The sequence below is a fragment of the Drosophila montana genome, unplaced genomic scaffold, assembly GCF_035044405.1.
Source record: "Drosophila montana isolate Dmon_TW-CO22-7 unplaced genomic scaffold, ASM3504440v1 contig_2626_1, whole genome shotgun sequence".
Classification (NCBI taxonomy): domain Eukaryota; kingdom Metazoa; phylum Arthropoda; class Insecta; order Diptera; family Drosophilidae; genus Drosophila; species Drosophila montana.
In genome coordinates this window covers 305569-328600 of record NW_026997490.1, presented here as the reverse complement: position 1 = coordinate 328600, position 23032 = coordinate 305569, and the positions used below count along the sequence as shown (strand labels likewise).

At 44.0% G+C, this 23032-nt stretch overlaps 8 protein-coding genes and 1 long non-coding RNA gene across 15 annotated transcripts; 5 read left to right on the top strand and 4 right to left on the bottom strand.

Annotated features, from left to right (window-relative positions):
- Positions 1-117: 117 nt before the first annotated feature.
- Lam (Lamin) lies at positions 118-3792 on the bottom strand. 2 transcript variants are annotated; one of them, XM_064683450.1, is made up of 5 exons: positions 3546-3792; positions 2957-3016; positions 2384-2867; positions 1618-2321; positions 118-1555 (listed from the first exon to the last, which is right to left on the bottom strand). In XM_064683450.1, the coding sequence occupies exons 3-5, from the start codon at positions 2847-2849 to the stop codon at positions 860-862; spliced, it is 1866 nt and encodes a 621-aa protein (XP_064539520.1). In that variant the 5' UTR covers positions 2850-2867; positions 2957-3016; positions 3546-3792; the 3' UTR covers positions 118-859. The 2 variants fall into 2 exon arrangements, with proteins under 2 accessions (XP_064539520.1, XP_064539519.1); XM_064683449.1 differs by having other exon boundaries at positions 2384-2864.
- A 152-nt stretch (positions 3793-3944) lies between these two features.
- Hel25E (ATP-dependent RNA helicase 25E) lies at positions 3945-6946 on the top strand. The gene is made up of 8 exons (XM_064683452.1): positions 3945-4034; positions 4244-4493; positions 4560-4783; positions 4847-5030; positions 5098-5216; positions 6115-6246; positions 6323-6725; positions 6788-6946. The coding sequence occupies exons 2-8, from the start codon at positions 4295-4297 to the stop codon at positions 6799-6801; spliced, it is 1275 nt and encodes a 424-aa protein (XP_064539522.1). The 5' UTR covers positions 3945-4034; positions 4244-4294; the 3' UTR covers positions 6802-6946.
- A 733-nt stretch (positions 6947-7679) lies between these two features.
- Positions 7680-10271, top strand: LOC135429214 (glycoprotein endo-alpha-1,2-mannosidase). Its single transcript, XM_064683473.1, has 3 exons — positions 7680-8881; positions 8936-9164; positions 9646-10271. The coding sequence occupies exons 1-3, from the start codon at positions 7899-7901 to the stop codon at positions 9913-9915; spliced, it is 1482 nt and encodes a 493-aa protein (XP_064539543.1). The 5' UTR covers positions 7680-7898; the 3' UTR covers positions 9916-10271.
- A 423-nt stretch (positions 10272-10694) lies between these two features.
- tomb (tombola) lies at positions 10695-11875 on the top strand. 2 transcript variants are annotated; one of them, XM_064683481.1, is made up of 4 exons: positions 10695-10892; positions 10955-11094; positions 11152-11251; positions 11308-11875. In XM_064683481.1, the coding sequence occupies exons 2-4, from the start codon at positions 11086-11088 to the stop codon at positions 11817-11819; spliced, it is 621 nt and encodes a 206-aa protein (XP_064539551.1). In that variant the 5' UTR covers positions 10695-10892; positions 10955-11085; the 3' UTR covers positions 11820-11875. The 2 variants fall into 2 exon arrangements, with proteins under 2 accessions (XP_064539551.1, XP_064539550.1); XM_064683480.1 differs by having other exon boundaries at positions 10701-10892; positions 10955-11251.
- Positions 11876-11903: 28 nt separating this feature from the next.
- Cap-D3 (Chromosome associated protein D3) lies at positions 11904-22956 on the bottom strand. 3 transcript variants are annotated; one of them, XM_064683466.1, is made up of 7 exons: positions 22177-22956; positions 15732-15997; positions 14856-15668; positions 14207-14370; positions 12955-14141; positions 12624-12895; positions 11904-12547 (listed from the first exon to the last, which is right to left on the bottom strand). In XM_064683466.1, exons 1-7 carry the CDS (start codon positions 22883-22885, stop codon positions 12161-12163), a joined length of 3798 nt encoding a protein of 1265 aa, XP_064539536.1. In that variant the 5' UTR covers positions 22886-22956; the 3' UTR covers positions 11904-12160. The 3 variants fall into 3 exon arrangements, with proteins under 3 accessions (XP_064539536.1, XP_064539537.1, XP_064539538.1); XM_064683467.1 differs by lacking the exons at positions 14856-15668; positions 15732-15997; positions 22177-22956 and adding an exon at positions 14441-14642 and having other exon boundaries at positions 11911-12547; XM_064683468.1 differs by lacking the exons at positions 14856-15668; positions 15732-15997; positions 22177-22956 and adding an exon at positions 14434-14451 and having other exon boundaries at positions 11913-12547.
- Positions 14002-15703, top strand: LOC135429222 (uncharacterized). The gene is made up of 3 exons (XR_010436386.1): positions 14002-14143; positions 14230-14403; positions 14632-15703. It is a non-coding gene; the product is annotated as an uncharacterized LOC135429222 (long non-coding RNA).
- Coq6 (ubiquinone biosynthesis protein COQ6, mitochondrial) lies at positions 16234-18173 on the top strand. 3 transcript variants are annotated; one of them, XM_064683474.1, is made up of 2 exons: positions 16234-16298; positions 16663-18173. In XM_064683474.1, exons 1-2 carry the CDS (start codon positions 16249-16251, stop codon positions 18089-18091), a joined length of 1479 nt encoding a protein of 492 aa, XP_064539544.1. In that variant the 5' UTR covers positions 16234-16248; the 3' UTR covers positions 18092-18173. The 3 variants fall into 3 exon arrangements, with proteins under 3 accessions (XP_064539544.1, XP_064539545.1, XP_064539546.1); XM_064683475.1 differs by lacking the exon at positions 16234-16298 and adding an exon at positions 16371-16402; XM_064683476.1 differs by lacking the exon at positions 16234-16298 and adding an exon at positions 16405-16419.
- On the bottom strand, positions 18213-20611 carry LOC135429212 (glycosyltransferase 25 family member). Its single transcript, XM_064683471.1, has 2 exons — positions 20255-20611; positions 18213-20195 (listed from the first exon to the last, which is right to left on the bottom strand). The coding sequence occupies exons 1-2, from the start codon at positions 20434-20436 to the stop codon at positions 18509-18511; spliced, it is 1869 nt and encodes a 622-aa protein (XP_064539541.1). The 5' UTR covers positions 20437-20611; the 3' UTR covers positions 18213-18508.
- LOC135429218 (cytochrome c oxidase assembly protein COX11, mitochondrial) lies at positions 20968-21893 on the bottom strand. The gene has a single exon (XM_064683478.1). It carries the CDS (start codon positions 21788-21790, stop codon positions 21056-21058), a length of 735 nt encoding a protein of 244 aa, XP_064539548.1. The 5' UTR covers positions 21791-21893; the 3' UTR covers positions 20968-21055.
- Positions 22957-23032: the final 76 nt, after the last annotated feature.

The following is a 23032-nucleotide window of genomic DNA, read 5'->3' as shown; positions in this document are numbered from 1 at the left end:
CTTCTGTTATATAGAACTGTATTATATGCTCTGCGCGTACAAAAAAATACTCTACATATATAATGTACATGTGTGTATATGTTGGGGGGCGGGCGGGCGGAAGCTCAACAATATATGTTGTTACATTTTTACTGATTTTTATTGATATTTTCGTTTAATTAGTTTTAACATGAGCTCGTCGTAGTATGTTTAATTTTCTGCTTATAAAACTATATATATATTTATAAGTATATTTATATTTAAATGAAGAAGAAGCTCCAAATGCATCGAAAATGCTGTCAACTCAGCATTTGCAAAGCACTTGAATGCACAAGTACAAAAAATTATCGAGTTGAATATTGAGTATTTTTTGTAAATTCTATGTGGCATATGTATGTGCAATTAAGCAACATAATTAAATATACCAAATAAAGTTTACAAAACTTGCTTATTGTTAAATTAAGATTGTACGTGGGTGGGTTTTTTTTTTGGGGTTTGCTTTTTCAATATAAAAAAATCTGAATTCGAACATGTAACGTAAATTATTTGTCATTTTTGTTGATAAACACAAAGGAAATGTTGTGGGCGAGTGGGTTGGGGGGGTTTCTTAGGTAAAGCACAGAAATTATATAGTAAACATGTGGAAGAATAAAGACATGAAATTATTCTGCAAGTTTTACAATTGAATAAATTAGTTGCTTGGCTTCTGTTTTGTTTGTTGTTTTCCTTTCTTTTTCTTTTTCTTTTACTACTTAGGGTAGCCACAAAAATAATAACTTAGATGATAATATACTTCTGTCTGTTTGTTTTGTTTATTTGTTTGTTGTTGTTTGTTTGTGTGTGCTTGTCTGGCTGTGTATCATTATATGCTCGGCTGCTATTACATAATCGCGCACTTCTCGCCCCCCTGCTGGGGATCGCCCTGCTGATGGTACAGCTGCTCGTTGCCATCAACGGCGCTGACACTGCGCCGACGGCTGAGACGTGTGGAGGACACATGTGTGGAGACAATGCGCTTGATGCGCTCCAAATTGGCAACCGTTTCACCATCGCCATTCAACAGAGTCGTCTTTGTATTGTCGCCCGTAATCCACTTTTGTTGCTTCATCACGATATTGGATGGTGGCTCGTGCGTGGCCCTCGAGTCGGATGACCAAACGGTCACCGTGGCGTTCGGTTCGATTTTAACCGAACGATGGAACTTGTAGGTTGTCGCCGGTCCGGAATCATTAATTGAACGCTGCAGCTGCCAGCCGCCAATGGAGACTTCGTCGTTGCCCTTGTTGTACAGCTTCACGAATTTTCCCTCGGGATCGATCTCTTTGATTTCTATGTTGCCCTTGGCACTGGCAGACACATAAAAATCGGATACACTGCGATCCTCTGACTCATCGACAACGGCACGCTTCCGCTTCAGTGCGCCCGATGGGGTGCGACGTGAGGGCGTGGCACGGGTGCTGCGCAACGATTGACTGAACGATTGTACGGTAGCCGAATTGGCGGGCGTTATATTCAGACGCGCCTCCTCGCCCACCAACAGCTTGTCGTAGGCAGCGATTTCCAAATCCAAAGAGACCTTAAAATGGTAACAAAAGGATTAAGTTTAAGTAGTGAAGGGATCCCGTAGTTCCAACCCACCTTGATGTCCATCAAGTCCTGATACTCCTGCAGCTGATGTGCCATTTCCTCGCGCAAACGCAGCAGCTCCTTTTCGAGCATTGCAATATCATTGCCATGACGCTCGCGATCAATGTCCAGCTGCTGTTCCAGCTCACGTATGCGGGCATTCAACATCGCATTGGTTGACTCCAGATCATTGATTTTAGCATTGAGTCCATCGATGCGGATGCGCGAATTGCGCAGCTCCTCGATGGACTTGTGCGATGAATTGTGGGTGCGCGAGGCCGCATCCTGCAGCGAACGTATCTTGGCCTCGTACAGGGATTCGATGTCTTCACGATTGCTGCGCATCTGCTCTTCGTATTGGCTACGCAGCTCGTGCAGCGATTGCTGCAGCTTGGCCTCATACTCGGACGACAGACGTCCATCGATTTCGCTGTATTCGGTTTGACGTATGCGACGCGATTCGTTAATCTCCTGGACGTGCACTTGATCCTTGAGGGAGAGCTCCTCACGCAAACTCTGTATATTGTTCTCGAGATCAACGCGCGCCAATGTCTCCTGTTCGAGATTCTTGCGCGAGTCCTCTAGATTCTTACGCAGACGGTCTAGCTCCTTTAGCGCCTCATTTAAATCATCAACTGCCTTCTTGCGATCGGCATTGGCCTGGGTATATTTATTGCTTAGTTCATTGGCACGCGACTCAAAAATGCGGGCATTGGCTGGGGAGGTAAAGGCAGGGGTTGTTTATTGTGATTAATGGCTATGTTGTTCATAAACTCACCCTCAGCAGCGCTGCATTCCTTGGTCTTTTTATCCAGACGCGAGGTCAGCTCCTCATTCTCTTCCCACAGGCGCTTGGTATCAATCTCTAGACGTGCACGTTCGCGTGCCAATTCGTCGAGCATGCGACGTGCTTCGAGCAGTTCCGTCTCATAGATATTCTTAATGTTGGTCGTCTCTCTGGTAACGGTGTCACGTGTCGTTTGCACCTCAATGCTGAGACGTGAGTTCTCCGTCTCCAGATTGCGCACACGATCTATATAACAGGCCAGACGATCGTTCAGATTCTGCAGCTCGACCTTCTCGACGAGGCGCGAGTGGCGCGTGGGGCTTAACGGGCTGCTCGCCTGTTGCTGCGACTGCGACGACGTCGACTGTTGCTGCGGCCCAGATGATGGGGGGCGCGGGGTCGAGGTGCTGCCGGGCTGCGGCGTCGCGGTGCCAGCGCGTCGAGATTTAGACGACATTTTTACGGTCACTTGCTGCTGCCCAAAGATACGTAATGGAAAATATAAAAAATTTGTTCACACATAAATATTATGCAAATCCATTTTAAAGCAGACTTTAAACTCACCTTATTATGCTTATGCTTTTATAGCTCGAGATATTTTTGCGCGCAATCGTTCGCTTTGGCCTGATAAAATTCCAAACAGAAACAGAAATATCAGAAATAAGAAGAAAAAAAGCACTCAAAATACGAGCGGAACGCGAGAAAGAGCGCAATGAAAGCGAAACTAGTTTCTCTGCTACTATTGCACTCTTTGAGCACAAAACAAGTTTCTCCACTCAAGCGACTGTACTAAAGCGAACGAACGAAAAAAAACAATTGAGTGACTTTTGCGGCGTTTTGTTTATGGGCGTGGGGTAAAAATACGCGGGTGCGGCAGCATAACGCTCGTTAAATATATTAAATGCAAACAAATGTATTTGTTGTAAAAATGCTTTTAACTGCTGCACTCAAAATTTGTTGCATGAAATTGCACAATATGGCGTTTTTAATTCACAATTTGCCTTTTCACAGCGGCATTTTGTTGCAGCTGCAGGGGGGCAAGCGCAATGGCAACTTTGAGAGGGAAACATCAACTAGGAAACTCTTGCACTTTTCACTGCCTCTGCCTGTACGTAGTTCACAAAACGACACTTCGAAAATTTAATGAACTTACGTGGATATTTATATTTATTTGTACGTTGCACAAGTCTAAGGCAAAAAGTTTTATTGCCCTCAGAAAACGCGGCCGACGTGAATCTCCGTTGAGTAGACTGACGCTGACACTATCGATATTTTCGCGTAACTATGGTAACTATCGGTCTATTGCGTATGCAACTCTGCAATTGATGAAGATGAAACAGTGGTATCGGTAAATTCGCCTTAACTTGCAAATGCAATACAATTTAAGCCTTCGAAAATATATTTTGAAATCGTTGTTTTATAATTGATAGACTTTTATAACTTTTTTGACTGATGATGCTTGTATATCGAATACATGACTAGTGCGTCTATCGAAAAGGTACATCGATTACGATAGTGAAATTTACACTCTACATTATCGACGTCACGTTCAATATCAACTTCAATATCAGCGTAGCTTTTTAAACTAGCTGACAAATATTTATTACTCTTAGCAAAATATAAATAAGACAACGTGCAAAAGGTAAGTGCATTTGCCATATGTCAAAAGTTATGAAGTTGAAGAAGAAAATATGTATAAAGTGTTTCGCAATATTTTGTAAGACGGCTGTGTGATTCAGTGTAATGAAAAACAAGATGGCGGAGCGCATATGCCGGTTTGGCATATAAAAACGCGGCATTTGCGGTACATACAGGCACATGTAACTTACAAGAGCCATTTTTTTTTCACAGAATTAAAAACAGTTCTTGCTAAGCATATAACGCACAGAGAAATAAGAAAAAATGGCCGATAATGACGATCTTCTCGATTACGAGGATGAGGAGCAGAACGAGACCACTGCCGTTGAGAACCAGGAGGCACCAAAGAAAGATGTCAAGGGTACTTATGTATCCATACACAGCTCGGGTTTCCGTGACTTTTTGCTAAAGCCTGAAATATTGCGTGCAATTGTTGACTGCGGTTTTGAGCATCCATCCGAAGGTATGTAAAGCGTACAGTTGTGCCTGTGAGAAGTTTTTTATGTATTTGTATGTGTAACACTTGCAGTTCAGCACGAATGCATACCGCAGGCTGTGCTCGGCATGGATATCCTGTGCCAGGCCAAGTCCGGTATGGGCAAAACGGCTGTCTTTGTGCTCGCGACACTGCAACAGCTGGAGCCATCCGATAATAACACCTGCCACGTCTTGGTCATGTGCCATACACGCGAACTGGCATTCCAAATAAGCAAGGAGTATGAACGTTTCTCCAAGTATATGCCCACAGTAAAGGTATGTACAGTTAAACCTATCCCAAAGTTTAGGGCTTGCTTTACTTACCTTTGTTCTGGACAGGTGGCTGTATTCTTTGGCGGTCTAGCGATTCAAAAGGACGAGGAAACTCTAAAGAACGGCACACCCCACATTGTAGTTGGCACACCTGGACGTATTTTGGCTCTCATCCGCAACAAGAAGCTGAACTTGAAGCATTTGAAGCACTTTGTACTTGACGAATGTGACAAGATGTTAGAGCAGCTGGGTAGGTTTTATTTGATATATTTTTAAAATGCAGGTATGCCTATACATATATAATTTTTCTTTGACAGATATGCGTCGGGATGTGCAGGAGATTTTCCGTAGCACACCACACGGCAAACAAGTTATGATGTTTTCCGCCACTTTGAGCAAAGAGATTCGTCCCGTTTGCAAAAAGTTTATGCAAGATGTAAATATCTTCGTCGCACTTCTACTACTACTACTATTACGACCACTAGCTATAATAATATATTGCGAAAGCACGCACGCCATACAAATCAACCTAAATACTACCAAAAAACAATTGTCACACTTTCTGCCTTATACCTAAATCAGTTAACCTTCTTGTAACTGGTTAAAACGCGTTAATTGTAAATGTTTACGAGCACAATCCTATTAACCATATTTTGTAAATGGTTAAACGTTGCAATATCTTGTCTATGATTGCCAAACACCATTTTCTAAATGGTTAAACGTATAAATACAAACCGAGCTGGCGCTATGAGCGCATAACATATACAAAATCCTTGTCCATAACTATCATAAACCATTTTCCAAATGGTTAAACGCGTGAAATGCAAACGATAACACGCCAAGTGCGTATGAAATATACCAAAACTTTTGCCTATAAAACTCAAACCATTTTCTAAATGGTTAAACGCGAAATACAAACGTCAAACTACCAAAAATAACAAAGAATAAATTTTAAATCGCAACCAAAAATGCAACCAACAAAAATATGCAAAATGCAAAAAAAAAAAAAAAAATCAACAGCAGTCGCACAAACGATACTGAAAACGATTATGATACTTCCCACGAAACGCCTGATGTCCACATGGAGCGCTAGCTACCCTGTCGCACAGCTTTTGAGGTGAAGATAGACGCTACAGATGCGCAGCAGTGGCGGCAGCAAACAACAACATTAATATACCCGTACATACATACTAGTTGATGATGATGTTGGTTTTTAGCGTGGCCGTATGTAGAATTTGTAGGCGTACCCTAGCTTAAGTTTCCATTTGCATTTATCAAATTTAATTGTTTTTCTCTTAAAATGCAAACAAAACCCATTTCCAATATTTCAATAGCCCATGGAGGTGTACGTCGATGATGAGGCCAAACTGACGCTGCACGGCCTGCAGCAGCACTATGTCAATCTTAAGGAGAACGAGAAGAACAAGAAGCTGTTCGAATTGCTCGACGTGCTCGAGTTTAATCAAGTAATATCTTCAGACTTTTGACTTCATAATCTCTCATCTATTTTATATGGTATACTCATCGGTATTCTCGCTCTAGGTTGTCATCTTTGTCAAGTCTGTGCAACGTTGTGTGGCTTTGGCGCAGCTGCTGACCGAACAAAACTTTCCGGCCATTGGCATTCATCGCGGCATGAATCAGGATGAGCGTTTGAACCGTTATCAGCAATTCAAAGATTTCCAGAAGCGCATCCTGGTTGCCACAAATCTCTTTGGACGCGGCATGGATATTGAGCGTGTGAATATTGTATTTAACTATGACATGCCGGAGGATTCGGACACATATCTGCATCGTGTGGCGCGTGCTGGTCGTTTTGGTACCAAAGGTCTGGCCATTACCTTTGTCTCCGACGAGAACGATGCTAAGATACTTAACGAAGTACAGGATCGTTTCGATGTCAACATTAGCGAGCTGCCCGAGGAAATTGATTTGTCCACATACAGTAAGTGCTTAATTAAGTTTTAAATTTTTCGTTGTTATAATCTTTCGTGCTTCACTTTACAGTTGAGGGACGCTAGTCATAGCGCGTGGACCATCAGAACATTTAAGATCAGCATAAGACAGTAATGCAACTATATAACAAAAGATACCAATTTTTATAAAATTTACTTTATAACTAATAAACTACAATCCAAACAACGTGTTAATGTAAAATAATATAAATTCATTTGTTTTGATTCTTTTCTTTTTGTTGTCATGCATATCTAAACGGGTTGCGATATCCTTAGTTTCTTTCTATAATGATTTGCAAGATCCAAATAGTTTATTATGAGCAGTTGGCAATCGTCGTTAAGGTTCTATACCATCTTGCAGGCTTATATGCGACAGGATATAACAGTTTGTATAACTGTTTTTTGATGTTTGGTTTAGCGCTGTTTTGATTAGAGATGAGCGATTTTCGCACAACCCGTTGCACTTAACAAGTACTTAAAAATCGATACCTTTTAAGTCGATGCTAATATTTAAATGATTTTTTTCAGTTGAATTATGAATTATATACAACAATTATTTCGGCTTAAAGGATACAGATTTTCTACCGAGCTTTGAAGGTTATTACCTTGCGAAGAGCTACGCGTTTAGTTTTTAAGAATATTTTAATTTATACTACTACTTGCTGCTAGACAATTAAAATCTTATGTGGATCTTCGTTTCAGGTTCCCTAAGTATTAATACCTTCTCCTACTTATGTTAGAGAAAAGTAGAACAATAGATAAATAGATACGATTCAGGTTTTCTAAGGATATTATTCTTCTACTGATTAGGTACTGCATAAGCTTACATAAAACTTCCTTAAAAGAACCGATTCCGCATTTAAGAAATGTAAGCTTGGCAAAAACATTAAAATTGTGAATGACTATTATATAAAAATTAAATAAAACTAATCCAATCTATAAGTTTGAATGTCCAGTTTATATATTGGGATTTTGAAAGTCTGTTTTAGGACATGCGCAAAACGGCTTGAGTTTCCGGCGGTTTCTGTCATGTGTAGGGTTACCTAAGGGCTGGTCCTTGGAGGGGGAGGGGATTGTATAAAAGCGAAAAACAGAAGAAGCAGAGACTTGGCATTAACGACAATCGGCCAAAGCCATGTGAAAAACAAATTCGAGTTAACAAAATGCTGTTAAAAAAATATGTTAAAACGCGCCGCAAGGTTAAGATTCTGCTGCTGGTCACAATTGTGGCCCTGATTGTGATCACCTGCATCATTTTGCTTGGCACGTCGGGGGCACCAAATAGTGCGACAATTGAGCGTCTGCTGGACGAACGTTTCATTGCGCGCGCCTATCAGCCGCAGTCGGAGCAACTGCAGCCGCAGCAGCCGCGGGAGCAGGCGGTTGCCCTGCTCCAGTCACATCGCGAACATGGCGTTATTGTGCCGGAAAAGTATGACGAGCAAAAGATCAAGACGCGCATCATGCAGAACCGCCTGCAGCAGGCGAAGCAGCAGCAGCAGCAAGACGCTGAGGCGGAGCAAGCGCGCACCACGGTGGATGCTCTGGCCACAGCTGTTCACATATTCTATACGGCTCCGGTGCCCTGGTACAAGTCCAAGAAGCCGCCACTGCCGCAGCCAGAGCATCCCAATGAAGTTGCACTGCCGCTGACCACACCAAGGCCGGTTAAGATACTGAATACGGCTTTCTATCCGGCCCTGGGCTTGTATAAGCCCACCGTCAAGCTGCTGGGCCAGCACATGGATAACATACGCAGCTGTGGCATTGGCGTGATCATACTAAGCTTTGCCCGGCCGTCGGATCCGGCGCTATTGCATCAAATCATTGACCTGGCGCCGCAGCATAATCTCAGCGTCACCTTTGAACTCAGCGTGGCGGGCAATCGTACGCTGGAGTTTGTGCGCCAGCAGTTGCAGGATATTGCCGCGTATGTGGAGCTGCCGGGCTTTTATCGCGTGTGGAGCCAATCGCGTGCCGCATTGATGCCCGTGCTCTATGTGAGCAATGCGTACAAGCTGAGCGAGAGTTTAGGCCGTCATCTGTGTCGACCCACGGTCCAGGAGCTGGCGGAGCAGCAGCAGGTGCCTCCAGAAACAGGTGGATTACGGCGTGTGCTGGATGCCTTCTTCATTGGGCACATCAGGTGGGCTGTTTTTACATCTAACCCGATCCAACTAACCCTTTAACCATTCGACAGACTTAAAAGCCATGCGGATGTTCTGCGTCGTTTATGCTTCGATGGATTCTACAGCAAATTGCCGAGCAATGGCGCCGTCTTTGCCAGCACCTGGAAGAACTGGTCGTATCTCAAGTCATATGCCCTGTCCTACAAAATGCTTTTTGTGCCAACAGTGGGTCCAGGCTTTGCGGAGCGCAATAAGTTTCCACGTCATGGAGATATACAACGACACAGGAGCAATGGGCGCGTAAGTTGAAGCAGTTCCTTTATTCAACATTACCCTGTAATTAAAATGGATTAAAGCGGGTATAATGGCTTTGACCAAATGTATGTACTTGGCAAAAGGAGGCATATCCAAAGATTGGATTCCAAACCCGTTCGTTCGTCCGTGGCCGTGTTAAACACGTCCTTAAGAGCTAAACTCAATTTATCGAACTCGATAAGAATCGATTAACATTTAAAGTTTGTTTTGCCTATCGCGGAGGTAAGAGAGAGAGAGAGAGAGGCGCCAAACTTTGTATATTACCCTTTTTGGATACCATCTCTAACTCTTCAATCAAAAGAGGTACTCGCAAAGTTGAGCATTACTGGAGTTATTCGAGAAGTGAGAAAAGAAGAAGCTCAAATCCTGCCTAAAGTGCGGTATATGTTTAGGGCATCTTCTAGTCGGGCAGCCTCGACTAGAGCACTCTTAATTACTTTCATAAATTTCCCATTTCAATTTGCAGTACTATGGCGTGGCCTGGCGCACAGCCATACTGAACCATGTGGGCTTCATCAACATAGCCAGCTATAATAATTGGCCGGATGGCAGCCAAATCGAGGAGGTTGTGCCACGCGCCGGTTTTCTCGATTACAATCCGGGCTCGCGGACCAAATATCTGGATCTAACGGCCCACTGGGTGGGTAATTTTCTAAAGACGCGCCAAGAGGCTGCCGCGGCGGCAGCGGGTGCGCCCCAGAACTGTTACGAGCTGCTCAATAATACAATTTGTTGAGACGGACGTTTATGCGCGTGCAATTCGTGATCAAGGAAATCACCAAACAACTCATATCGTCGATTCAATTTGTTGCCTTAGCCATGGAGGAGGAGCAGTCAGTCGTAGCTTCCATTTGATGCGCGTGCAAAATGTGCGCGTTTACTTTAAAAGCAATCAAATGCAATTGCCGGAAAAAATTACTTTCTTACTGTTAACAAGTCTTCTACTAACTAAAAAATGCCTATATAGCAACCTATACAATTATCTATGTATCTGCCAAAAAGTATAGAAAAAGTCTATTTAAAGTGCAAGCAATATATAATTAGGTAAAAATATGTAACTAGGGCCTGGTCATTAAACAGAGCCAAATTATTTTTTAGCTTTTGATTAGCATTATTAACAAAAACAAAAACAACAATATCATAACATAAAGCCATGCCATATTATATACATATATACACATTTATATATAGAAAATGTAGCAACTACTAAATATTTGTTAAACATAAAAATTTATTAACACTTGTTAAACGAAGGTACTTACCAAATTTTATCTTTATTACAAGTAAAATTTAAATATAATATATATATATTTAACTATGTAATTAGTTTAACTAAGCTTTAATAGATTAACTAGTGCGATACTATCATTAATTACAAACATTTATTATCATAATGCAAAACAAACCATTTTCATGGGCTTAATAAGGGCGCCGCGTGTAAACGAACATTTTACAACACTTGCGTGCTCCCGCAAGGAGTACACGCCGCCCATAGGCAACGGTAATGTTTTATGCCGTTATTCGCAATTTGATGTTTTTTTTTCGGTAGCAATTTCCGTTTGAAAATGACATACAAAATTTATAGCAAGTGTTTGCATATTATTAATAGGCAAGAAATATGACAGAAATATGAATATGACTTCATGGAAAACTCGACGAATCTAGCTCCTAAACTGTAAAAGGTATACACCGTCGCAATATACCCGGCTTCAGGTGAGCGTATACCAAAAATCATAGCTCTATATAACGCGGGTCTATACCAATATATTCGAAAGCCTCTGTCCAAAAATAATTTGCACAAAACAAATATACTCTTCTCCACCTGGAAAGCAGAGTAGCATAATAATAAATGACAGCAGCTGTCAGGCGTATAGCAGAAAATATTTGAAAAAGAAAATAAAATAGAATGTCCCAGGTAAGGTCGGGTAATTACTTTAACAAAGAGCAATCAAAGCGACAGCCCAAGCAACAGGCGCCCAAAGGCTGCTGCTGCAAGCGTTCGCAATGCATTAAAAATTACTGCGATTGCTATCAATCCATGGCCATCTGTTCCATTTACTGTAAATGCATTGGTAAGTCCCAATGGCAGCTAAAGCATATGGCTACACATTCCGCAATCTATCTACAGGCTGCCGCAACACCGAGGAGCGACTGGCTGTGGCGACGCCGCCAAAGAAAACGGCGCTCGCCGCCAAGCGGGAACGTGCCGCTGCGCTGAGTGCCAAGGCAGCGGCAGCAGCGGCCAAGGCTGGCATCAATATCCATCTCAAGCCCGCGCCCGGTTCAGCGGCATTTGCCGGTCAGCAATTTGGCGCGGCCGCACAGCCAGCAGCTCCATCGCCGCAAATACTACAGCTGCCCGATTTGGATCTGGAGAATATAATCACATTGCCACCACCGAATGCCGCTGTTGCGGTTAAGAAGACGCAGCCAGCACAGCTCTTCACCAGCCAGCCATCAACGCCGCCCAAGGAGGTGAATGTGTGCAAACAGCCCGTGAATGTAGCGTTGCTGGAGTGCATCCTGGTGCAGGCCGCCGAGGCTGAGGAGCTTGGCCTGAACGAGGTGCAGGTGGGCAAAGTAATATTGCACGAATTTGCGCGGGGGTTGCAGGCCATTATTAAGGTCTATAATACATAAATTACATTCCATTTATTTAACAAAATAATAAAAAAAAAATATAACTTCAGCATAAATTCGCCATTCAAATATAATTTTATAACTTAATAATTAAGCTAGTTGTCATAAAACAATACAACCACATATAAATGTATATAAATCAGTTCAACCATGCATATACGTCTATGCATTATGTAAAAATACAAGCTGTACATTAAGTAGTCTATACATTAGGTTTCTACAGAATCTTAGGAATAGAATATGTACATGAGGTTTTTATAGTTATCAGGTCTCTCCAAGCGGTCCATGCAAAAATACGTTATGTTTATTAGGTTTTTATATGTGTTCGGATCTCTCTCCGTCTACCATTCAAGCGGTTGGAAGATTAGCTCCGTAGCCAGCAAATCGTAGTTACTTCTGCGCTGCCCGCCCTCTGGTGTTGTGGTTACGTGCTTGTGCCGCTCCAGCGGCAGTTCATTGTCCGTATCGCTATTGCTGTCCACCGATTCTTCGCCAGCAGCATCGTCACCGTCTTCGTTGACACGACGTCGCTTGGATCTGGGTCCCGATTTGGATTTATATTTTTGCCAGAATTGCGCCGGCTGCGCAAAGTCTGTCAAGTTGGGAAAACGCATAGCCATGGCACGGCAAAATTTATTAAACTCCCGATGCAGTTCCTGGTTCATGTAATTACGCAAATGCCGATGCGTTTCCTCCACATAGCGCAGACAGCGCTCCAGTTGCTTTAGCTGTTAAGGGATATATATATATATATATATATATATATAAAATTCTATAGACGAAGCTAAGACTCAAGACAATTACCGGCTCCTCGGCCAATTCACGTTTACGTGCGCTGCCGCGTCCACGACCCTTGCTTGTTGCTGCACTCTCGTTTGCTGGCTGCTGTTCCCTTGAAGGTGTTGCTGGTGCTGGTGGCTCTTCCTCCGCCATCACGGCATCATCGTCATTATCGCCCCCGTTCTGCTGACGTTTGCTCTTGGTGCAAAAGCATATGCGTCGCATCACAAAGAGTATGTCCATGACAACGTCCAAGGCGCCGGGTAATTTAATAAATGCCGTGTCCTTTGTTTTCTCTACAAGTTTGGTAGGTTTTATTTATTGAGGCTTTAATTATTGAGCTGATTTAGCTTACCGGCTAGCAGCTTTAGCTGTCCGAAGTACAACAGCAGCGTAGTTTCATCTAGCGCGGCGAGTATGTGATTATATAGCAGACGTCGATGTTTTTTATGCGCTGCTCCCTTTAACGGCGACTTGAAGCCGGGCTCCATGCGCGCTGAGCCGATTAGAAACGCCTGGTCGTTCAAATCGAAGGGAATCTCCTTGAGACAATGATGAAACAAGGACTTGTCGTACAATTTTTTGTAGCGCATAAAAAAGGCATCCGCTTCGCGCGCCACCTCGGCACTGTCATCCACCAGGCCCGCCAGCAGAGAGACCAAAATGGCGCCTTTCAATTTAATATTGCCCGCCAGGATAACATCCTTGACACAGCGATAGGTGCGCACACGGGTTGTGGCATATTTCGAGAACAGCTTGACTAGAATACATTTCATATTGCTTTCCAGTATTGTGGGATATTTCTTGCCCAAATCATTGAGGCCAATCAGTGTGCTATTTATCAATTGTGGCCTGTCATTGCGGCTTAGTATCTGGCCATACATTTTGGAAACTCTGTGTGCCAGTTGATTGTCCCGCAGGGAGAGCCGACCAGCAATTACAACCATCCAGTTCATGATGCGCTCGTTCTCCGTATCGAAACTGGCCTCATTCAGGCCAATGCATAATTTCACATAGCCAAGCACAAAGTTAACAATTCTCTCATCCGCAGGCTGCGGCAACATTACAATCAGCTCCGAATATGTGGCCAGAAGTGAAGCTAAGCGTATGTGATCCGCTTCAAAGTTCTCCATGCACAGCTTTGTGGCCGACATGACATCCTCGAGCAGCTTTTGTTGCCAATTCTCGACACTGACGCTATCCGCTGGGGCCTGACTATGGGACAATTGATCTATGTGATGCAATAGGAGTATCGCAGGCGAGATAAGGGCCAGCCAAATGCTGCCCGTGCTCAGAACCGAGAGCAAACGTATAAAGAGCTGATTGAGTGACGCCTTGGAAAAATTGGACAGACAGTAGCAGATCAATTGAAGTGCCAACACCTGATTAGACTTCATATTGTACGATGACAGGCCATCGAATGTTGGAATAATTGAGTCTAAATTATTTGTGATGCGACTGGATATTAAGAGGAGCAGTGTCCACGCCTCCGTTGCCATTGGTGTGTTCAAATGCGATATTATGGTATTCACCAACCTGGGACTGTAAGCAAAGTGGCATGAGAGGATTTTACTTATGAATGTTTCATTTAAGTTAAGGCTACTCACGTCACCACATTCTCGTTCTGCAGCAAAAGGGTGAGTCTTTGCTGCAAATAATCGCGCGGCTGCGATGTTAACAACGTGGTCAATATGTGCCAGGGCAGCAGATGCTTGGGTTCATTGGAAAACTCCAGAGGTTGAATGTTCATTAAGACATTGCGATTGAAGCTCTGCAAATGAGATGTTATTAAAGATATGTTGAGGTTAGTTAAGAATGCACAACTATGAAATACCATGTACCCAGGTTAGATATAGACAAAACCCACAGATGTGGCTGTCCTTCTTCTTCATTCAGCCCAACTTTGCAAAATGCATTCTCAAATACCTTCGGTGTTTATGGTCCGATCACTTTAAAATTTTCAGAACAATATAATGTCTGTATATACCAAATATCATGTCTTAATAATGCGTTTTGTTTCCAATTTTGGTAGGAGTGTTATATGAAGGACTACTCCGGGCTAATATCCGATTCAAAAGCATAAACCAATTTATCGACTAGATTAAAAATATACTCAATCTGCGTTTCGTTTAAAAGAAACACTACAAATTTAAAATCTCCAGCCCAGATGAACATGGCTAGATCGCTTCCGATGTAAATCCTGATCAAGAACATAGCTAAAAACAAATAATTCAAGTCCACGCTCTCATTACTCACATGCAACGCCAATTTCTGGAGTACAGTATCCTCATCGTTGAGCATGCATGACCATATGCGGCAATAGACATCTATGAGTATGGTGCAATTGTTGTAGCTTTGCAGGAGCGAGTCGATGGTTTCCAGCGCCGTTTTGCGCACCGATGAAAGGGCATCAGTGGCCAGCACCGACATTTCGCGCTCGAATTGTGTGTTGTAGATAATGCGCTGATTGATTTGCACCAGACGCTCCAGCAGGGCTAGGCCCGAGCAGCGCGCCAATCCATTGTTGGCGGCCATAAAACGTTCATAGATAATTTTTGGCATTTTCTTAACCTCCGGTTCCAGTTCCTCAAAGCCCTCGAAGCTGTAGGCGTACTGTAAGTCACCAGGCCTTTCGAGAGATAGCTCTATTTGTCGTGCATTTGGCTTTTGTGGCGTCTTTACATCATCGTATTGGACAAAGCTGATGACTTCGTGGAGTATGCGGGTTGTGATTGGCGAACCCTGCTTAATGGATAGACTTAGCACCTGGCTGGCCTTGCGGCGCACGCTGGAGGTCTTATCATCAAGGCAACGGATTGTCTCCGTTAAGAGCGCAACTTCTCGTGGCTCGGTGGACACATCGTAACGAAAAACTTGCCACCCCACCTGCGTCTGATGCTGCAAAATACGTTCGAAAAGCTCGAGCGTACGTATCTGTATGCCCACCGCATCTTCTGCTCTGATGGTTTCCAGTAACATCTCCGTGCAGGACTTGTTACATTTGGCATAGAGAGCTGCATCATATTTGGCCGCATAGCCAATGGCAATTTTCTCATCTCCCATTTTCCACTAGAAGCAAATAATAAAATTACTAAAGTTTTTTATTGATTTTATGCTGCATATTTGACTCACCTCCCTAATGGGATTAGTAATCACGCACTCAATGTATAACGCTAAAACGCCCGAAATTATTCCTGGATACTTGTCCAAAAGCTTGATGAACCAATCTGAAATATGCTCGCCACTTTTTGGGCCCGAACCTTTTGAATTTTCCGGATAAATGTGCATGGAAAATGTTTGACCCATTATATGCATCAAGGTCTCGTGCACATCGCCATTCTGTTCGTTGGTAATCTCATCAAACAGCTCGAAGCATTTCAAATGCAATTGGTGTGCACCTGTGAATATATATAATGAAATATTCAAATTTTTAACTGATAAAATTGGGTGGAGAACAATCGATAACACATCACGTTATCGCACATCATAAACAGTGCATGCATTCAGCTAGAGATGAGCTAATATGCCAGTCTTTAGCGGTTATTTAGCTTTTAAGCTGCGTTTAATTTGTTGTCACTTTTCAGGTTTGTTAAAAAATATTCAATGAAAATTATGTTAAGCAAAATTAAAACTTGACTTTTATCAGTAAATGCTCAATTATTGGGACATCGTATTTGATTACGTTTGCCATCGTTATCTGTAAATGTTTACCAAAAATAAGGCATTGGCATACACATATTAACAAAATATATGACATTGATGTCTTTTAAGCCAGGAGCTTAGGAAATGTATTCTGGCGTTAAGTTAGTATCGTAGCAGAGTAAGTTTTTAGGTTTTATTAAAAAATATGTACGGCTTTTTTTCCTCTAAAACTAGCTTTTGCTGCTATGGCAGCACAGCCAGAGACATTAGTATAGTGAATATCGATTGCCCTAAAATGAAATCGATATGCCATTCACAGTGACGCGCGCCGCCCATTGTCCATCTCTAGCAGTGCCCTTACGAACGACAATAACGAATTCGACTTGTGAAATATAAATATAATTTTGCGTTAATTTTGCAGCACGATGTTGGTTTTGTTGCACAAAAATGCCGGCGCTGCAGCGGCCAGCCAGGTGCGCAGCATTGCCAAACGATTGCTGACGACAACAGCAGCAGGCTCAACAACAACGACAAAAACTACACCGGCAACGGAGCACTATGATATCATAATTGGCGGAGGTGGCTTAGTGGGCACAACACTGGCCGCTGCACTGGCCAAAAATACAACACTGGCGGACAAGAAGGTGTTGCTGCTGGAGGGAGCGCCACCATTCAAGGGCTTCAATTCAAGCGGACCCTATCAAAATCGCGTTTCGGCCATCAATCGGAACTCCGTGGAGCTCTTTAAATCGATTGATGCTTGGGCACACATCGAGGCGGCACGCTACAAGCCCGTCAAGCAGATGCAGGTGTGGGAATCGAACAGTAACGCGCTTATACAATTCCAGCATGATAACTTTGCCAGCGATGTGGCCTGCATCATTGAGAATGATCTAATACTGGATGCGGTCTATGCACGCGTCCGCGATTCGGCGGATAATGTGAAGGTGCTGAATAAGGCTCGCATTGAATGTGTGCGCCTGCCCGGTGAGACTGGCACAGCCCACTCACATGTCCAGCTGCAGGATGGACGCAGCTTTTCATGCGAACTGCTCATTGGCGCCGATGGCGCAAATTCTGTGGTGCGCAAACAAATGGGCGTCGATGTTTTCTCATTTAACTATGAGCGAATGGGCTTGGTGGCCACACTGGACCTGAACATGGAGGAGGACTCCGATAATTCGGTGGCCTGGCAACGGTTTTTGCCCACCGGACCCGTTGCCCTGTTGCCGCTGAGCTCCAAGCAAAGCTCGCTGGTCTGGAGCACCACAGTGCCGCATGCCAAGCAATTGCTGGCCATGGAATCAGCTCAATTTGTGGATGCCCTAAACGAGGCATTTTGCAGGGAATATCCACGCTTGGATGTGGCGGATAAGGCGCTGCAAGCACTGAATTCCTTCTTTGGTAACAGTGGATCACAGCATCAGCGTCAGTATCCGCCGCGTGTTTGCGGCGTGCAGGATGGCTCCCGCGCCACCTTCCCACTGGGCTTTCTGCATGCCTCGTCGTATGTGTGCAATGGCGCTGCTCTTGTGGGCGATGCCGCACATCGCGTGCATCCTTTGGCTGGCCAAGGCGTCAATTTGGGCTTCAGTGATGTGCGCATTCTGGTGGAGACTTTGGCCACCGGCGCCTATGCTGGCTTCAAGCTGGGCGACACACAGCATCTGATCAAATATGAACGCAAATGCCTGGCCAAGAATGTGCCCATTATGGTGGGCGTGCATGGCCTGCATACGATCTACTCCACAGAATTTAGTCCGGTGGTGCTGCTGCGCAGTCTCGGCCTGCAGCTGACCCAAAATTTGCCGCCCATCAAGAACATTTTCATGAAGAGCGCCATGGGTTAAACGGACGGGTGCGCGGCATGTTTTATCTTTAAGTGTTTACAGTTTTACAGTCTCTGACCAATACAATAAAGGCTGTCTAAAAGGCTTACTTGAATATAAACTTCTTATTTAGAAGCTTTTGAACAGCTTCTGCAAAGGGTGTGTTATTAAGACAATAATTATTATATAATAAATCAGCTCTTCATTTAAAAGCAAGGAATTTTTTATATATGGAATATTGAAGTGGAAATCAAATTACAAACAGCAGAGCGTAAAATTTTCGCAGCTGATTTTGGTTTTAAATGGAACATTTAAACATTTATCAAGTGAATTTAGGCCTTAACGTTACAAGGCACATTTGGTACAGACTATGCTTAAAATTAAGTTACATTAATTCTAGGAATTTGGCATTGTAGAAATTCTATTTGAAAAATGCTTTTAGAGCTCCTGGTGGCTTTTGCTCACGCTCACCTGTGGCAAATTGTTGCCATGGCTGCTCTCACCAAGCTTTAGGTCCTGTTCGAGCAGATTGTTAATGTCCTCTTTGGGAAAGACTTGCTGGCGATTGCTTTTTAGCTGCGCCTCGCCGGATGTTGATGTCTGTTTGACTACTTCGACGACTTGCTGAGAGTCCTCCGTATCGGATATATAGCCCGCCTCGCCCGTATAGTGTACGGGATAGAGTAACATGGGCGCGGCGCTAAATGCAATCAGATTGCGCGGCTCGAAAGCTTCGCTCAGATTTTTCTGCGGATGCCGGCCAAACATGACGGGCAAAAACTCATCGACCGGTATGAGTTTCTCTAGGGGTTTAACCGCCAGCAGCTTTTCAGCGCCACGCAGCGTAATGACATAGGCCAGCGTCCAGTAGGAGTAGCCGACATGAACGAGACTATCGGTGCCCTCGACCCAAGGCTCGCTTTCATCCTTCAAACGCTTTCGCCCAAAGTAGATGAGGTCATAGTCAAATTTGCTGGCTTGTTGCAGCACGCGCTGTGCACTCCCCGTGAAATACGGCTCAAAGCGTATGTCATCCTCCAGGATGAGCACCTGGCGCAGCTGCCGCTGCACAATCTGCTGCCAAATGCGATAGTGACTGAGAAAGCAACCAATTTCGCCCATGGTCATGGGACGATGGTGATATGGATCCTCATAGCCGGGCAAAAAACTAATGCCCATTTCCTGCACAAGCTGTGCATTTAGCTGCTTGCCATCGACGGCTGCAAAGTGTTCCACTTGCAGACCCAGTTCAACGAACAGTTGCTCCATTTTCCGACGCCTTTCCGGCCGTCTTTGCAGATTAATCATGAATATGTTATCCAAATTGAGTTTTGTTTTCTCTGGCAACTGTAAATGGCGTTGCAGGTACGGCTGCACGGGCGGCACAGCGCCCAAATCGTACACCATGTTGACCCTTAAATTGTTCAACTGCTGCAAATCCTGCTGCAGTGTGTCCGAGGTTTCCAGGGGCTGCATCATATAGCCAAAGGGCAACTTATTGCATATATGCAGCGGCACGCCCGAATGGTTGGCGGACATGGCAAACACAATGATGTCGTCCACGGGTCCATTGTATAGCGCCACTTGCTGTGTGGATCTTTGCTGCATCTGCACCAGCCGCTGGCGGTCAAAGGTCAGATAACGTGCGCCCGCATAGTTCATGTCCACCAGCACAGCTGTGTGCACCATGGGCACAGCAAAGACGCCGACCTTATCGCCATGATAGATCTCTTTATACTCGTCGGTACGCTGATAGTAATACTCTTCGGTCATGCCGCACCAGAAATTCGAGTAGAGACTCTCCGACTGCAGCATGGGCGCCACAATGGGCAGCTGCAAGGCCGTGAGCACTTTTAGGGTCTGCGGCGCTGTCAGCAGCACATCGGCATCCAAGAAGAATATGAAATCAGCCCAAATATCGCGCGCATATTGCAGCGCCTCCTCTTTCAGGGCAATCACATGCTTGAAACGCGACACCGGCCAGTCGTAAGCAGAGCTTTCGTTCTGATAACGCGTCGTTTCGTCGTTGAAGGCATAGTTGATGCTGTGATAAAAATCGCCGGAATGTTCTAGCCACTGCTGTAGCAGTTGTATGCTATTATCGCTGCTGTGATCACAGCGTAGCCTGTATACATAGACATGATGTACTCCAAATCCTAACCGCACTTCTTGCTGTTCACTTACCAAAAGGCTATGCGCTGCTTGGGATAATCCAGCTGCTCCACATAGCTCAGGAACATGGGCAATATGTGCGCCTTGTTGCGCACGAGCAGCGTTATGAGCACCGTTGGCTGCTCATACTCCAAACCCAATGTCCAGCCGGCGCCCAGGGCGCATATTAGGAGCACTCCAAATTCTAGACGCATCTCCACGTCATGCCAAATACATTCAATTTAGTTCAAATAGGTCAAACGAACGGATGCGGCGGCTGCGGCTGCTGGACAACTGTGGAGCGTCTCTCAGTCTTTAATCTATTTATAAACTCGCTCTTTCAGCGTTCATTGAACGCGCGTCATATGTTTTAATCAGTTACTGAAAACCGATAACATATCGTTTTGAAAGTTTAACAGCTGTTTCGCTTGCAGTTATCGTCTTCAAATGTACTACACCACTTCAATTGCAGTCGTTCTCAAACTGTGAAAGACACTCGAACTATCGATAGACAATCGATTTGTGTTTTCACTTTACACTCATCGATGCAGGATGTATAAAACATTTCGTCGCGAAATAGGAAACGTTTTTAAGGAGACATCTCTGCTCCCATACAGAATATATATATATATATACATATATGATGATAATATCCATAAGTAATCACAGTTGACCTTGAGTTTAAGAGACCGTAAGGTCCCTTAACTATTTGAAATATCTCAAATATATGTATATGTGGCAACAAGTTCTTACAAATTTTCGATTTAATAGCATTGCTCTTTAAAAAGGTAAACAACAATTTATTTCATCACATCTTTACAGAAGCAGCGAATTCTATGCCTTGGCTGTGTGGGGTTTAGCGTAACTGGGAAAGTTTAGTTGCAAACCCTCCTTAGCCTCGAAGAACGTGTAGGACAGTGTAATGGTGTCACAATACTCGAGCGCCGGATCTTGCGTGATTTCTGGATCAATGTAGAAGAAGACGGGCATATCCACTTCCTCGTGAGGATTAAGCATTTGCTCTTCGAAGCAAAAGCATTGGATCTTATTGAAATATGCGCCCGCCTCAAATGGAATCACATTGTAGGTGCTAATCCCAACCACCGGCTTGTCCGTGGGATTTTTGGCTGTGTAGAAAGCGAGCGCTGTCTCACCCGGCGCCACTTTAATTTCATACTGTTGGGGCTTAAAATTCCAACGCATGGAGGAGCCAATGTCGGCATTGAAACGAATCTTCAGCACGCGATCCTTCACTTTGACCATGTGCTCCACCTTCTCGGCATCGTGACCCTCTGAGGTGGTGCCTCCATAACTGTACGCCTGGCAAAAGATGCTGTATAATGGCACAGCCGCATAGCTGAGACCCACTATGAGCACACCGCCAGCGGTTATGTAGTATAGTGTCGACTTTGCGCGTAATTTACGCGCTGCATCTGAATCGCCGCGGTTGCCGCCTAGTGTTGACTGTGGACGACATGTTCGCAGCGGAAGTTGTGATTTGTTTGCGGCGCGGCTTTGCTTCAGCAGTTGCTGGCAATGCACGCGCACTGAGCCAAATGTGCGTAGCATTTATAGCTATCTTTTACAATTTGAAATTACAATTTAATACGCGTTTTCATTCAAGAACCGTTTGTATAATCTTTGCCTCACATAAACAGCTGTCGGCCAGCTGCCAGTGTGTGCACACAATCGCCGGTTGACTAAAATCAGTGTGCACATATAGCGCAAAAATAACAAGTGATGCGCAGATTTATCAGTCACTATGAATTTCTAATAATTTCAATATTCACACTTATTCTGCATGTGTATCATATTGCATAGTGTTAAGTAAACACAATTCCAAATATAATTAAACATATTTTACACCAAACTAAATTATTGCGCCTCTGCACAATTTAAAAGGGGCTTATAAAAATGGCGGGCTAAATATACAGTTATAACAATGAAATACTCACATGAATTGTTGTAACCATGTCTAAAATTTATGTAGAGTATTTCAAAGAGACAACGCATTATGTTGTCACGTGGCTTTAGGTGATCCTTAAAGTGCACATAGCGAAATACCAGTTTCAGATCATCGCAAATAGTTAGAAACAATATCCATATATTGTTAGCCCGCGCACTGGAGTTGGCATGTTGTTCAAGCAGTCGGAATACTCGCAGACAGTGCTCTATGACAGCTTCGTCGAAAACGCCATAACTTTTGGCGCCAGGTATAGTCAGTGTTAGAAAATACGTGCTAACTGCATTGAGCGCCAGCTGCACGTTTATATTTTCATTTAAAGCCGTGGGAGCATATTCCAGTATGTCTTGGGGCAATGTTGCCAGACTGGTGAGTGCATAAATGTATGCCAAATAATCCTTTGGCGCGATTTCCTCGATGTTAGTCCAATTATCATGGGTAACGTCAAAGTTGTTTTCGGTTTCAGTGTCGGTCGAACGCAACAGTCTGATGCACTGGGATAGATCCCGTAGCGTTTGCAATTGAGTATCCTGCACTTCCAGATTCTGCCGGCACATGGGCAGTGCCCAGAATTTACTGGCCCGACGTTGTATCACCTCATCACTGTCATCATCGCATAGCCAGCCTTCCACATTGGTCCAATCGACGTTTTGTGCACACTGCGACTTCATTTCACAGAATATGCGATTCAATTCTGACATTTTAGCATAATTTTCCAATTTTCTTTAATATTCGCGTCGTTTCAATATCACAAAGCACTTACAAACTTGTTTACAATTGCAAAACTGACGGAGCATATTTATCGAGCCCTATGCGATATTCCGCGGCTATCGGTACTTATCGATATT